Source organism: Ambystoma mexicanum, chromosome 6q (assembly GCF_040938575.1).
Source record: "Ambystoma mexicanum isolate Mex_15411 chromosome 6q, UKY_AmexF1_1, whole genome shotgun sequence".
Taxonomy (NCBI): domain Eukaryota; kingdom Metazoa; phylum Chordata; class Amphibia; order Caudata; family Ambystomatidae; genus Ambystoma; species Ambystoma mexicanum.
In genome coordinates this window covers 226,033,104-226,046,076 of record NC_090937.1, presented here as the reverse complement: position 1 = coordinate 226,046,076, position 12,973 = coordinate 226,033,104, and the positions used below count along the sequence as shown (strand labels likewise).

General features: G+C 44.0%; 1 protein-coding gene across 2 annotated transcripts in view; it reads right to left on the bottom strand.

Moving 5' to 3' along the window:
- SULT6B1 (sulfotransferase family 6B member 1) overlaps positions 1-12,973 on the bottom strand; it is a 382,977-nt gene that overhangs the window by 112,155 nt on the left and 257,849 nt on the right. Inside the window, exons 6-8 of one of the 2 annotated variants that reach the window (XM_069630681.1) lie at positions 6,623-6,779; positions 6,350-6,381; positions 5,092-5,704 (exon numbers count right to left, since the gene is read on the bottom strand). In XM_069630681.1, coding sequence (XP_069486782.1) covers positions 6,359-6,381; positions 6,623-6,779 — 180 coding nt within the window. In that variant the 3' untranslated portion in view covers positions 5,092-5,704; positions 6,350-6,358. Of the gene's footprint in view, positions 1-5,091; positions 5,705-6,349; positions 6,382-6,622; positions 6,780-12,973 lie in introns of those variants that run through there. The other variant, XM_069630680.1, reaches the window with a different exon arrangement.

Here is a 12,973-nt window from a genome sequence, read left to right as displayed (position 1 = left end):
TACATAGATTACCTATTCATTTGCAGTAAAACAGAGGATGAGCGTATGCAGGACTCTATTCAATGGATGACTATTTTAGCAGACACAGGATATAAGGTGGACAAGGAGAAATTAAAGTATTGTCAAAAAGAGGTGTTATACATATGTCAGTTAATTTTGCATGAAGGAAAGAAAATGACATCTGTGAGAGCTAAGGCAATCATGAAAACATCAAAACCGAACACAGTGAGACAGATGCAACAGTTTCTGGGTTTGTGCAATTACTTTATAGCCTGGGTTTTGATTACAGCACATACACAAGGCCACTTCTGCAAGCATTAAAGAAAGCACAAGTTGGAAAAACAAAACTAGAATGGACCAAAGAAATGGAGGAAGGATTTGAGGAGCTAAAAAGAGCTATTTGTACAGCCCCAGTTTTAAGGATCCCCAATTATGGCGAGGAATTTTATTTGTTTTCACACAGGAATGGGTCAGTAATGACAGCAGTGCTTACACAAAGAACCAGGTTGGGGTACAAACCTTTGGCATATTACATTGGGATTTTAGACCCAGTTATGAGAGGACACTTCCCTTGCGAACAATCATTAGGAGCTACCACATTTGCAATTGAGAAGTCCACTAGTATTGTCATGGGCTGCTCTATGACCCTTTACATGGAGCATGTCTAGTTCGCTATTTTAGAAAAACCCAAGGGTACATTCACATCCGAAAGAGCTTCAGTTTATGAAGTAATGATTTCTAAACCAACGATTAAAGTTGTAAGATGTAAAATTGTGAACCCTGCCACTTGCGTATCTGAGCCAGTAGAAGAAGGTGATCATGTGCATGACTGTGCCAATTATGTTGAATTTTATGATGATATAGCCCATGTGAAAGAGATGCTTTGGCGGGAGGGGAGATTCATTTTATTGATGGTTCTTCGAAAAATGATCTGACTAGTGGGGAAGGCATTCAGGCGCCGCAGTAGTCAGACATAGATTAAAAGGAGAATTTGAAGTACTGGCGAGTGCAAGACTACCGTCTCACTTTTCAACGCAAGCGGCAGAATTAGTCGCGCTTGAGAAACATGAAGGACAGGAAGTGCCGGAACACAGAAGAAATGGCTGCCAAGGCCCCCTATCATCTTCCTGCCTCATTGTTGCCACCTGCCGCCTCCTAGGTGGTTTGCCCTGTTACAGTCTGCCATATTTGCCATCTGCTGATGCCGTACCCAGTGCATAGTGTGTCGGTATGCCCTCTGACGTGATGACATTTGTCGTGGCGTACAGCACTAGCACTGCTCCGAGGTGCCTGCTTATCCTCCATTGCACGTGTTCGTGTCGGTGCCTGGGCCTTATCTGACGTTGATGGAACTTCAACCTCGGGGGCGGGGATGTTAGATCCACCAGACAGGGTATTGGTGGTGGGACTGGTGTACAGGGGGCCACGCTGGTATGTGGCCCGGAAGTCACCCTGAAGGATGACTAGTGCACAAAGAAAGAAAGCTGAGGAGGGGGCTGCAGCAGTGAAAAGCCCACAGAGACCACCAAAGAACAGGGCTGTTCCCCGCAAGGCAATGAGGTGGCACAGCTCATTGTGATGATGGACAAGCATACCTCAAGTAGCCTGTCCATCCTCACAAATGACTGTGGCCTGCCTCAAGATACCAGCCAGCAGGGGCAGCACGTGATCCCAGATGGACACATCAGCTGACATGGAGATGCTGGTCTGGGTGGAGGCATCCCGGAAGCTGTGCAATGTTGCATCCGATGGCCCAGGGACAGGATTTATTGGTGTAGTGCTGGTGCAAGGGAATACAAATTTGTGCGGCCACAGAGGTCAGGGACAAATGTAGTGCTCAACTAACACCCAAGATGTGCATTAGCAGTTTGCATTGTATGAGATGACAGTGGCTGTTACATATCAGTGTTATGCAAAGCAACAGTCAATGACTGTTGGTCACTCACTCATGGGCAGTCATCGACTGACACTACATTTGACGATGTCATGTGACTGGCACTATAATCACACACAATGTTATTTGACAAGGCATATTCATGACTTCTGCTAGGCATACAGTAGGGCACTCACGCCCAGATGGAGCCCTACACAGGGTGCTGGGAGCCCTGGTGTCGTCATTGATGTGACACAGCAGACGGTAACAGTCATATGTGTGGTCACCTTTCTGCCAAACACAGGGAGCCATTCATTGAGTGGGTTGTGATTTTGACAGCGCACACGTCTTTGCTGCACACATATCACATTGTAGATTGTACATGGACTACGCTCTGCACAATGATGCAATGGACCGTGCTGTCCTGGTCAGGGTGCATGATGGCATTCAGGGGACATGTGGCAGTGGTTGACATATTGGTTGGATGGAGTGGATGACAATGGTGACGGAATTGATGTATGCCACGTCCCAATGCAGCCACAGGAGTACTTTTCAAAGGATGTCACAGTTTGCTATCTCAGGAAAGCACCATATGTAGCAATGGTGCTAAATGGTTGAACAGTATATATGTGTTCATTGACAGGACATGGTTCTCAAGTACTCAGTATTGTGTGATATGTATTGATCATGGTGGTATCTGTGGATTAGGGTGGCTGACTGATGGCATGTGATGGCCTTCAGTATTACAATGCCCCATGTGCAGTACATGGCCCTGGGCTGTGTGCAGACATGACAGTTGCATGGCCCATCAGTCAATGTGTACACCACATTTTTACGTCAATGTGTCCACTGACAGCATGGACAGGACTGGGGGGGCGAATTTCAGCAAAGGCAATACATCTATGGCTTACAACTCATAGTGTGGCAAGTCACGAAGTCAGGTGCTTGCATGTCCTGCCATTTTGTGTCTGTCTGCACTTTGATCCACATGCCCATTTTTGTCTGGAAGCACATGACTGAACATGTCATTTTCTGTCCATGTGCAGGTGAGGATGCACCGGATACAGAGGAGGAAACATGTGGTACATCAGACCACCAGTGGAGGCCATGGTGTCGTTCCCCATGAAAACCCACTGCTGCTACAGACGATCATCAGTCAAGCTCTGACTCTTCTGACTCAGCTGATTTGGATGCAGAACCAGATGTGTATGCCTCATAGAGGGAGAAGGTGAGTACCCTAACGAGGAGATCAGATGGGGCCATTGAGTCTGTGGCTGTGCAGCTGGCTTCACAAGGCCAGTCAGTCTTTACCAAGATATTTGTCTAAATAACCATGATTGGATTTTAAAGAAGAAAATAGACACCAGAACAAATGCAACTATAAGCATTCTCTTGTCAACTAGACACTGGTCATTCATGATTATTATTTTCAGGCCTGTATCTCAAATGACTTAGAGAGATCTGTGAAATCACGCAGTAAAGAAAGTAGTCAACATATTAATGACAAAAGATTAACTGATGAGAGAGTGTCTTCAATTTCTTTTCATTTTAAGTAACTTTTATGGTTAGGCAGAGCACCCTTCGCCGAGGGTCAATAAAATATGGTAGTGCATCATTTACCAAATACTACCACGTGAACTGTTCTACCACTAATGCAGTCATGGGACTGGATCCCAGGTTGTGTTTTTAAGTGAGATGGTGTTCTTTGTGGTAATAGGGCTAGGTTACCCTTCATCCATCCTGTTAGATAGGCGGCACACCACAATAACCCAGGGTGAGTACACCTTAAAGGGATAGGGTGTTCCTCTGGCTAGGGTGAGGATTAGGGAATACAATGATAGTTTTCATGAAACTACTCAAGAATCAACAACCTTTTACCTGTCCTTGATTTTTGTGATACCTTAACGTAAATATAACAGGAAGGTCGGTATCCTCATATGAGGTGCATTTTATACACACAAAAACAAATTTCCCTGACTGATATATAAGGACTCTGAGGTACACCATGCAGCCAGTCAGCAGGCTGTGCGGAGAAGGCGGGAGATAGGGATAGAGCAGAGAGAGAGGTTAGCAGGGTAGAGAGGGAGAGAAGGAAGAGGAGAAGAGGACTGTCTTAAGAAGTTTCCAGAGCTTAAGGAGATCTGGCTCAAGACGCAGGGTGTCAGGGAGGCTATTCCAGAGGGAGGACCCTGCAGAGGATAACAACCTCCCTCCAAATCTCTGCTTGGAGAACCAGCTCACTCGCAGAAGGTTGGAGGTAGATGAGCGGAGGGCTCGGGGAGGACAGTATTTAGGTAGGTATTGTTGCAGATAGGTAGGTCCCCAGCCCCAGAAAGCCTTGTGGACAATGCAGAGGGTCTTGAACTTGATCCGGTGCACTGGGCTTTCGATTGTTTAGCGTTGGCCGTCCCTCAGCAAGATCACATTTTCTCTTGATCTTCCTCTTTTTGTATGTTCCGCCCCCTATTTGGGTCTCTGCTTAGGCCTAGCCCACACTCTGCAAGTAGTCTCACTCAAGGCACTCGACAGCTCGCAGAGACGTGCTGGGCCTGTGCAAAGTCCCAGCAAAGTCCAGAAAAGTCCTTCAAAGTCGATTCCATGAATCGACGAAGGGGTTTTTGCATGCAGAATTGCACACAAAGTCCCGATTATCCCTCCAAATAATTCCATGAATCGGGCCCTTTGGCATGCCAGCTGAATGCTCCATGTCGCGCATCCTTTTCAGGATCCAAGCTACTCGCATATGTCTGTTGCTCCGATGCTGGATAATTTTTCCAAACACCTTCACTGTTGGTTTTGGCAGAATTTGCTTGGCTAATTCAGCCAAACTCATTGACTGATGCTGATACTGTCAATCATTCCTGCTGTAAGCCTGCCATATTAGGAGCAGCAGGGAGTGCATGTTATATCCAGTGGTGAAAGTAGGGAAAATACATAGTTTTACTCTGAGTGCAGCCAAAAAGGAGGGAATGGGGCGACACGAGTAGTTGTAGGTGCAGGGCAGGACAGGCCTGACCTTTGGTCTCCAATCTTCATTGGATCTTTTTGTATTGGGGCTTGGATAGGCAATGCCTGTAATAATAATGAAATGGTGATCAATTCAAGCCCGACTGAAATAACCACGACTGAAATATTCAACCAATATATACACAAAATAGGAATCTTTTATCCAACTCTGCGTGCAAATTAAATAAGATGCTGTTTGACACGTATATCTCCCCAGAACCTATTTTTAGTGTCCGCTTTATGTCATCATTTACACTGAAACACACAATTACAAAAATAGCTTAAACATATTGTGATTGACATTAAAATAGAACTGCATGGAGCTCTAAACGATGTCAGTTCTTAAACAAGGCATTTTCCTACATGCAGAGTACAGGACGTAAATCCAGCTATACCAGTGAATTAAACAGTAACTGAGCAAAACAGAAATTCGATATTTTGGGAAAACCCATAATGCTACCTTAAACTCAATACACTTTGTTACTGCCAGTATTCAACTGGCTGCAGTCCTTTTAATTCAATTAAGGCAAAATCAAAGTCCAGGAGTGGAGTACAGTGTCTCTCATGACATGGAGTAATCTGGCAACCATATTCACTCATGAGATGCTGCTCTTGTCTTTCGCCCCTTCGTTGCTTCAATCGCTGGTGAGTCTCTACTCTGTTCTTTCACCGCTCGGGCGAGTCACTTCGCTGGACTATGGCTGCCTGGCCCGTCATCCTGCCGGTCCTTGGCTGATGTGGTGAGTCATTCTCCTCTGGCCCTTGGTTCTCTTGTGAGTTTCTCCTCTGGTCCATCACTCCTCTGCTCCTTTGCTCTCTGGTGAGCTGCCGGTGAAAAAAATCAAAACAAAACACCTCCTTTTTCTGTGGGCTGTTGCTGCACTTAAAAAGCCCCAAACTCCCATGTTTGCATGGTGTGAACATGCAATCAATTTCAGTAATAATCTGAGAAAGATATGGGAACATTAGCCCCTTCAAAATCATTCTACCTCCCACCTTAACCGAGAACACAACCTGACATGCAACTCCTCTGCGGAAAGAACACAGGTTGCACAACGGAATCTACACCATCCGAAGGTACGTGTCTCCACTAAATATCAATAAACGCCACACTAACCCATCACACATACACCAACACAGCTCTCCAGACTCTGTAAGCATCACCACAGACAGCAAAACAGTTTACATTAGTAACCTCGAGCTCACATTAACCACTGCTCCAGGCAGCCCACAAAATACCTGAAATGTACACCCGACAGAGAGAGAGGGATTATCTCTGGTGGTAAATCGCCCATTGTTTTGGAAGTAAAAGCCAGGTGCTGAAGGTTTCCCACCAAAGTTCTAACACAGAGGTATGTTACAAGAGGGGGTAAATGAGCTATTGCCACTGTTACTGTCTGCTGTAGTCGTAATGAGGCCCAAGGATTTTTGGCTAAAGTCATAATTGTTCCGCAAGTATATTGTACTTACAGTTGTTTCTTATAAACTTGCGCAAGTGATGCCTGAAAGCAAGATAATAATTCATTTGGCATATTTTACAAAACTAATCAGACTGTAGAGTTCTCTACAAAACATATCTTTAACTATTCACTTTTCAAATAGATTAACGTATGCAGTTTAAGCAGATAATCTGAACATTAAACTTTGGCCTCTCATGTTTTCAATGGCGCTTTTTAGTGCAGTGATCACATGTTTAGCTGCTCACAGGATGCTTACTAGACAACAAACAGCATGTGAAATTACCTTTTCGAAATAAGGCCTGGCCAATTTTACCATGTGTCTCATTGGCTCGTGCTTTCATCGCATCAAATGTGGCCCTGGCTGCAATGAAGCGGATCTGTTCTTCGCTTAGTGAAAACTGAAAAAAGTCTGCAATTTGCTGCACTCCTCTGACAAGGTTCTGGGAACAGAAAGACAAAATAAAATATAGGCTTTTATTGGCAAAGTCAACAAGACAGATATTGAACTTTAGTTCTCGGCGAGGGTCAATGAGCTTGTAAAAAGAAAGCTCATTGGCCATCACCCGGGCCTTACCTCGAAGAGAAGGCTCTGAGCACCGCCACTCCAGAGTTCTTTCTGTGAGTGGCCGCCATGTAAAGGGAGAAAAGACTACGTGTAGTCCCTTCACCACTTCCATGGTGGTCATTTTCTTTGTTTATTTTCTTTACATTGATTTTAATGGCCACCATGGAAAGGGAGAAGGGACGAGTCCCTTCTCACCCATCCCTGGTGGCCATTTTATATGCTTTTTTTTCTCAAAAAACAGTTGCAGCGCCATTTCTCGATTCGAGAAAAATTGCGATTAGTACAGCGGTTCAACATGCCAGGGTACTAATGGCAATATAACCCTCGGATGGGGCCATACCAGTTGGGTAATGCCCACAGAGCTCCGTTAAAGCCCTCAAATCACTCGGGCTTCTAACTACGTCCCCTGGAACATTAGCCGACCGGTAATGCTCCCCTCCTCAGGTTATATTGCCTTAATAGAAACTAAAAGAATGACAGATGCACTATTTTTCCAATAAATATTCCAATGCCCAACCATCTGCAAAGGTGATCTAAATGCTAACTTTGATCTGTGTATACAAATGTAAACTGAATGCCCTGAATTGGTATGAAAAGTTATACACAATGTAAATTCATTTAATCTGACAACGGGCTATAAAAACATATATATCTAGTAAATAAAGCTTAAGAATAACATGAATGGTAGAAGAATTTTAATATGACCAGCGATCTAACTCCTCCCAGATTTTAAAGCTGGGAATTGCAGCAGGCGCCTAAAAACACATCCTGACAACTCTGGCCTCTACAGTTTACGGGCTTCCTGAGAACATTTCGTGGCCATAACACAACCATGCTTCCACTCACTCTATGGCACGGTAGAAAGGCCCATTCCTCACCTAGTGGGGTGCAGTTTTCCGGTACAAAGTCTAGAATTTTTGCAGCAATTCCTCATTGTTTGCAGCTCAAGCTACCTACAACGATAAAATAGATATAAGCGCCATTTTGTTTTGAGGAGTAAAGTAAAGGCCAGTGACTTGCTAAGTAGAGATGCCACCTTTGTTAAAAGCAAAAACCGGACTTGAAACCCCACCCACATTGTGGAATTCCCGCCCCTTTCATGGATTTGAAAACTGTAATACAATAGCAACAGAAGAGATACAAATCACACTTGCAGCCAATCTTTTAGTGTACCCATATTCGCTTTTTTAAAATAACAATCTGCATTAATAAAACAAATAATTATGTACGGTCGAAATGACATTTCACTAAATTATGTACCATACATTTTTTGTACTAGATGAAAAGCACAGTTGGTTCAGATAAAATTGGATCGGGTGACTTTCATGTGGTTTACATTATTTTAGAAAGATGTGCATTAACTCACTTGACCATTTTGCCAGAACAATGGATGACACTGATCATATAGTTTCTGAACATGTTGTTAGTTTTAAAAGCATATGTAAAAACATTCCTAGAAGAAGTGGTTTATTCTTTGAAAGCCAATTAATCCTTGGAATAGCTTGGTGGGTTAAGAACCTGATTCCGAGTTCTAGCAGCGTGCTTCACATAAATCACTGCAGCAGGCACATTAACCCCCAAGCCAACATTTCAAGAGAATCTCATGGGGCAGAAAATGTGAGAGTGCTTCTTTAAACATTTTATAAAACACACACAAATTACAGAAGGGCCTGTTGCAATGTTTAAGAATGGTTGCCATTTTGGCCCAACCAAATTAATTTGATATGAACACAAAAGTTTGGAACCTAGTTTAGACATATTGAGAATTATGATGGCTCTTCCCAATCCCTACCAACCTTTAGAGGCAGAGGCCGGTCATAAATCCAGCCAGAAAATATTTTCCACCATAATCGTATTAGTTTTGTCAGGTGAGATAAGAGGCCGAGCCGGGTTTACTGACTTGCAACTGACTTCTCCCAGTTCCTCATAGCCTTTCACAGATACTGTCCTATTGTTGCACTTGTTAAGCATATCATACAACAATATTATAGATATCTTGCTTCCTTACACCATAATCAGACAACCCAGCTTTTAGCGATTTGACAATCTTGAAAATACTGTGAAATCTGCCATTTTGGATAACCCTCCTCCAAAAAACAGCAGGTTTTAAGATATTAGGGGAGCAGTGGGCCAGACGGGGGTGGTGAGTGAGAGAGAGAGAGAGCAGTGGGCCAGAAAGCAGAGAGGGAGCCGTGGGTCTGAGCAGTAGTGGTGGAGTCAGAGGGGGAGCCATGGACCAGAAAGCAGAGAGCAAGCAATGTTCCACCGGGGGAGCGTTGGGCCAGAAGGTAAAGCGGTGGGCTAGAGGCAGCGGTGGGCCAGAAAGCAGAGAGGTGGTCTCGGCAAGAAAGCAGAGAGGTAGGGGTGGACCAGAGGGTGAGCGGTGAGCCAGAAGGAGGGAGCAACCTGCAAATTGCGAGAAAGGATAGGGGAAGAACATGATATGCTGAAAGAAAAGTTATGAGATGGAGAAGGAATGAGAATTAATGAAGGACTTTAGAATGCAGGAGGAAATGAACTAAGGTGTGAGTTGAGAGCACGATTGGGAGTGCAGCAGGTACTAGGGAGTGTGATTTGTGGCTTAGCAGTGTCACAGAGGACGTTAGTATGCACATGACTGGCACAGTGAGAGGTTTGGGAGTGTAAATTGTGATGGGGAATTTGGGAGTGTGAGGGGTGTGTCAGTGCTTGGGGGATTAGAGAACATAGATGGAAAATATTTGCACCATTACAAATGATAATGATACATTAAGTTAATATAAAATAGGCTCATACGACCAACAATAAAAGTAGAGCAAAACAGAAACGTATTAGTCAAGTCTGGGACATCTGGGACTCTATTAACTTGATAACAGAAACTACATACAATAGATGCATATAATGACAATCTTGCTCTTTTTTAGCCTCACACAGACCTCTTCCTTGCAACCTAGATCTCTAGCACCCTCTGGTCAAGAAAATACGTGAAGCAAAAATGCTGCAACAAACATGAATTTTCCTAGAGGCCATCAATGGTGTAACTCTCATTTGAAATTGGTTCGCTACTTAGAGCTGAAAGAGGGGGCTACGTTCCAAAAAAGCATAGAGTAGTGGTCTCAGAACATGCTTGACACCTCCCATCCAGTTCTGGCCGTTTATTCAACTGTGGTTTGATTCCGGGACTTGTAGTTTAGCTTTCCCCAAATGTGTGTACCACAAAGCAAATGCAGATTGGCATTGGGTAAACAGAAAACACTGATCACTGGACAGCTTTCTTCCCACCACTGACTCCTTATTCCACATGGTATGAGATGTATTTTCCCTCATGCCACGCCAGTCAGGTGTGAGTGGTGCATCCTGTGCTGAGTGTTTCCTTGCATTCTGGTGTTCACAGTTTTGCATTTCATTCACCATTGCAGAGCTGTAAGTGACAGAATGCAAACACGCAGACAGGCCTGGATGCCCTATTCAAACATGACACTGCTACAACCTGAGGTGTCTAAAGTCAGCTGTGGGTTGGTTGTTTTATTAATAATACACATTGTTTGTGTGTTTCATTGTTAGAAAATAGGCATCCCGCATATTGTTGTGAATAGGGGTGAAAATGAGCAATTTTGCAAAAAAGTTCTTTTTTTGCATTCAAACAAGCAGGCACGTTTGTAAAAATATTTAAATAAAGAGTTTGCATTTTCTTTCACAAATTCACCAAACTGTTCATACGACCTGTTATCTGGACGCTGCTTTAAAATTGGCCCATTCTTATGATCTGTTGTGCGACGGCTAGCTGGTCGTCTGCGATCATGTGGTTGCAGGTAGGACCTGACTGCTCGGTGCCGCGGTCAGGCCGGCACTGGAGGCAGTGGATGGAGCGCAATTGCTGCACTCCACACTCTGCATGCAAGGCTTGTGGCGCTGGTGCTGGGTTTCGCCAGCAAAAAGCTGTGTGTTTATGGTACAAGAGTGGAGGACAATGCAGAAAAGTTAAGGTGGTGGTGGATGGCGAAGTATTGATAAAGTACACCCTTCGGCAGTCTGTGGTGGAAGGTGGATGGGCAACTGCAGGTGGAGTGGGCTACTAGCCCTGAGAACCACCTTCAACTAACTTGGTAAAAGACCAAATTACAAAAATGTGACCTATGCCAGGTATCGGACTGGCTGCCTCTAACACCCTCATTACAACATTGCCGGTCCGGAAACAATGGTGCCATTAAGCTTACCGGCACCGTTGTTTCCGGACCGGCAAAGTACAAGTCTGCAGGCGGGTTGTTTCCACATTAGACAGATTGGAGAGTTCTTCTCTTTGGAGGGTGATCATATTCTTTGGACTTAATGGAGGGTAATAGCGCTTTGAAACTGATCCATTGTATTGAATGATTTTAGATGTTTTTAAAATGTTGGTTAAACACATTTGAATATGAGATATTGAGAACATTTATATGAATGTGTGTAGCACAATTTACTCTTTAAGTTTTGAGGATTTGATGGTATTTTATGTTATGTTATGTTATGTTATGTTATGTTATGTTATGTTTGTTATTTATATTTTGCACCTATTAACCCAAAGGCTTGAGGGCGCAGACATGACAAAAGACAATAATACAAATATACAGCAGTAACAAAAAAAAAGCTCTAGGTAGAGGAGAATAAATCAAACGATCATACAAATGGCTAGCACTACGAGCTGAAATTAGAGAATTAAATTACAGTTCGATGATCCTTTAGGCAAGTGCTTGCAGCGCCTAAGATAGGCAGGTAGGGAGCTCATCCCACAGCCCACTAAAATACAGTCACTATTGGGCTGTGAGCACCAGTCGCTCAGATCTATCCTTTTAATGATCAATAAGTCATCGAGTCTGACTACACCTGGGCCCGTTCTCTGTCACAGCCAAGCAAGAATCCTATATCGCAACGATTCTATAGACTCCTTTTCTTTAGTTTTTTTAAATATTGGTGATAATAAAGTTTCTCTTATCCATTATAAAGTCAGAGAGGTTCGAGTTTCTTAACGATGGCATTTGTGTTTTTTTTTATTTGTAGATTGCGTGAAGATATCCTTCTCAGTTTGGCATTCATGGCTATAGGCTGAGTGGCCACTTCAGGGTCACCCCTTGGCTCCTGTGAAGATAAAGGTGGATCAATTTCCTTTGTAGAGTCTACGCTGGAGGGTTTTGCTCTTTCCTTGTCTAGCAGAGTTGGCCCAACAGATCCCAAAGTGTCAGTGGTGCATACCTCTGTTTGCATGGCTTGGTCAATCATTTTCTTTTGTGTAGATGTTTGACAAGTAGTATTTGCCCTCTCAGCCTGCGTGGGAGAGACCCCCCTAGGAGGCCACTGGGCCTGAGAGGCTGAGTTTACCTTCGAAGGTTGTAGAGCCTCTACCCAATTATTTAAGGCGTCCACCAAGAGACAAAGATCGAAAGGTTCCTTACAGAGGATAAGCTCTTTGGCAATATTGGCCATAAGCATTGGCCATTGGGAGGGTGCAATATGCTCAGGTTGAACAGGTTTTATTGTGTCCTTCCCTTGAGGAACAGGGAATGGTGGAATTAAAGGTGTCTCAGGGCTTGTAGCTACTGGTACATCTACACACAGCACAGGCCCCCTATCATCCATAGGGCTGAGAGGGCTACCCAATGGTGCATGTATTGGATGGCTTGGTTCGGAGAGAGTCTGTCCGTGACCCAGTTTGACTCCGATACGTTGCATGGAGAGATAGATATCTCAGAGGAAGACATTTTAGAGATTGCGGGTTTGTTCTGATTATGTTGCACTCTTAATCTTCTGTGCTTACTATGCGCCAGGACCTCAAGTACACGGTCTCTGTTGGCTACTGGAGAGAGGGTTGTGGAGTCTCCTAGACCTTCCGTGCCTATATGTGATAATGGCTTAATGCCCGTTTTATTTTTGAAAGCAGCCATCCTGCTGAGCAAGTGTAATAAACGTGCAGTTAAAAGACAATCAGGTATAGTGGCTGCATTCAAATCCACGAGAGAACGACTCTGGAGGGGAGGACTTGTGCCCACAGAAATAACAGCAAGTCTTAAGAGGCTAACTATCCTCAAAACTCTTACCAGCAAGTATATTCCGGGT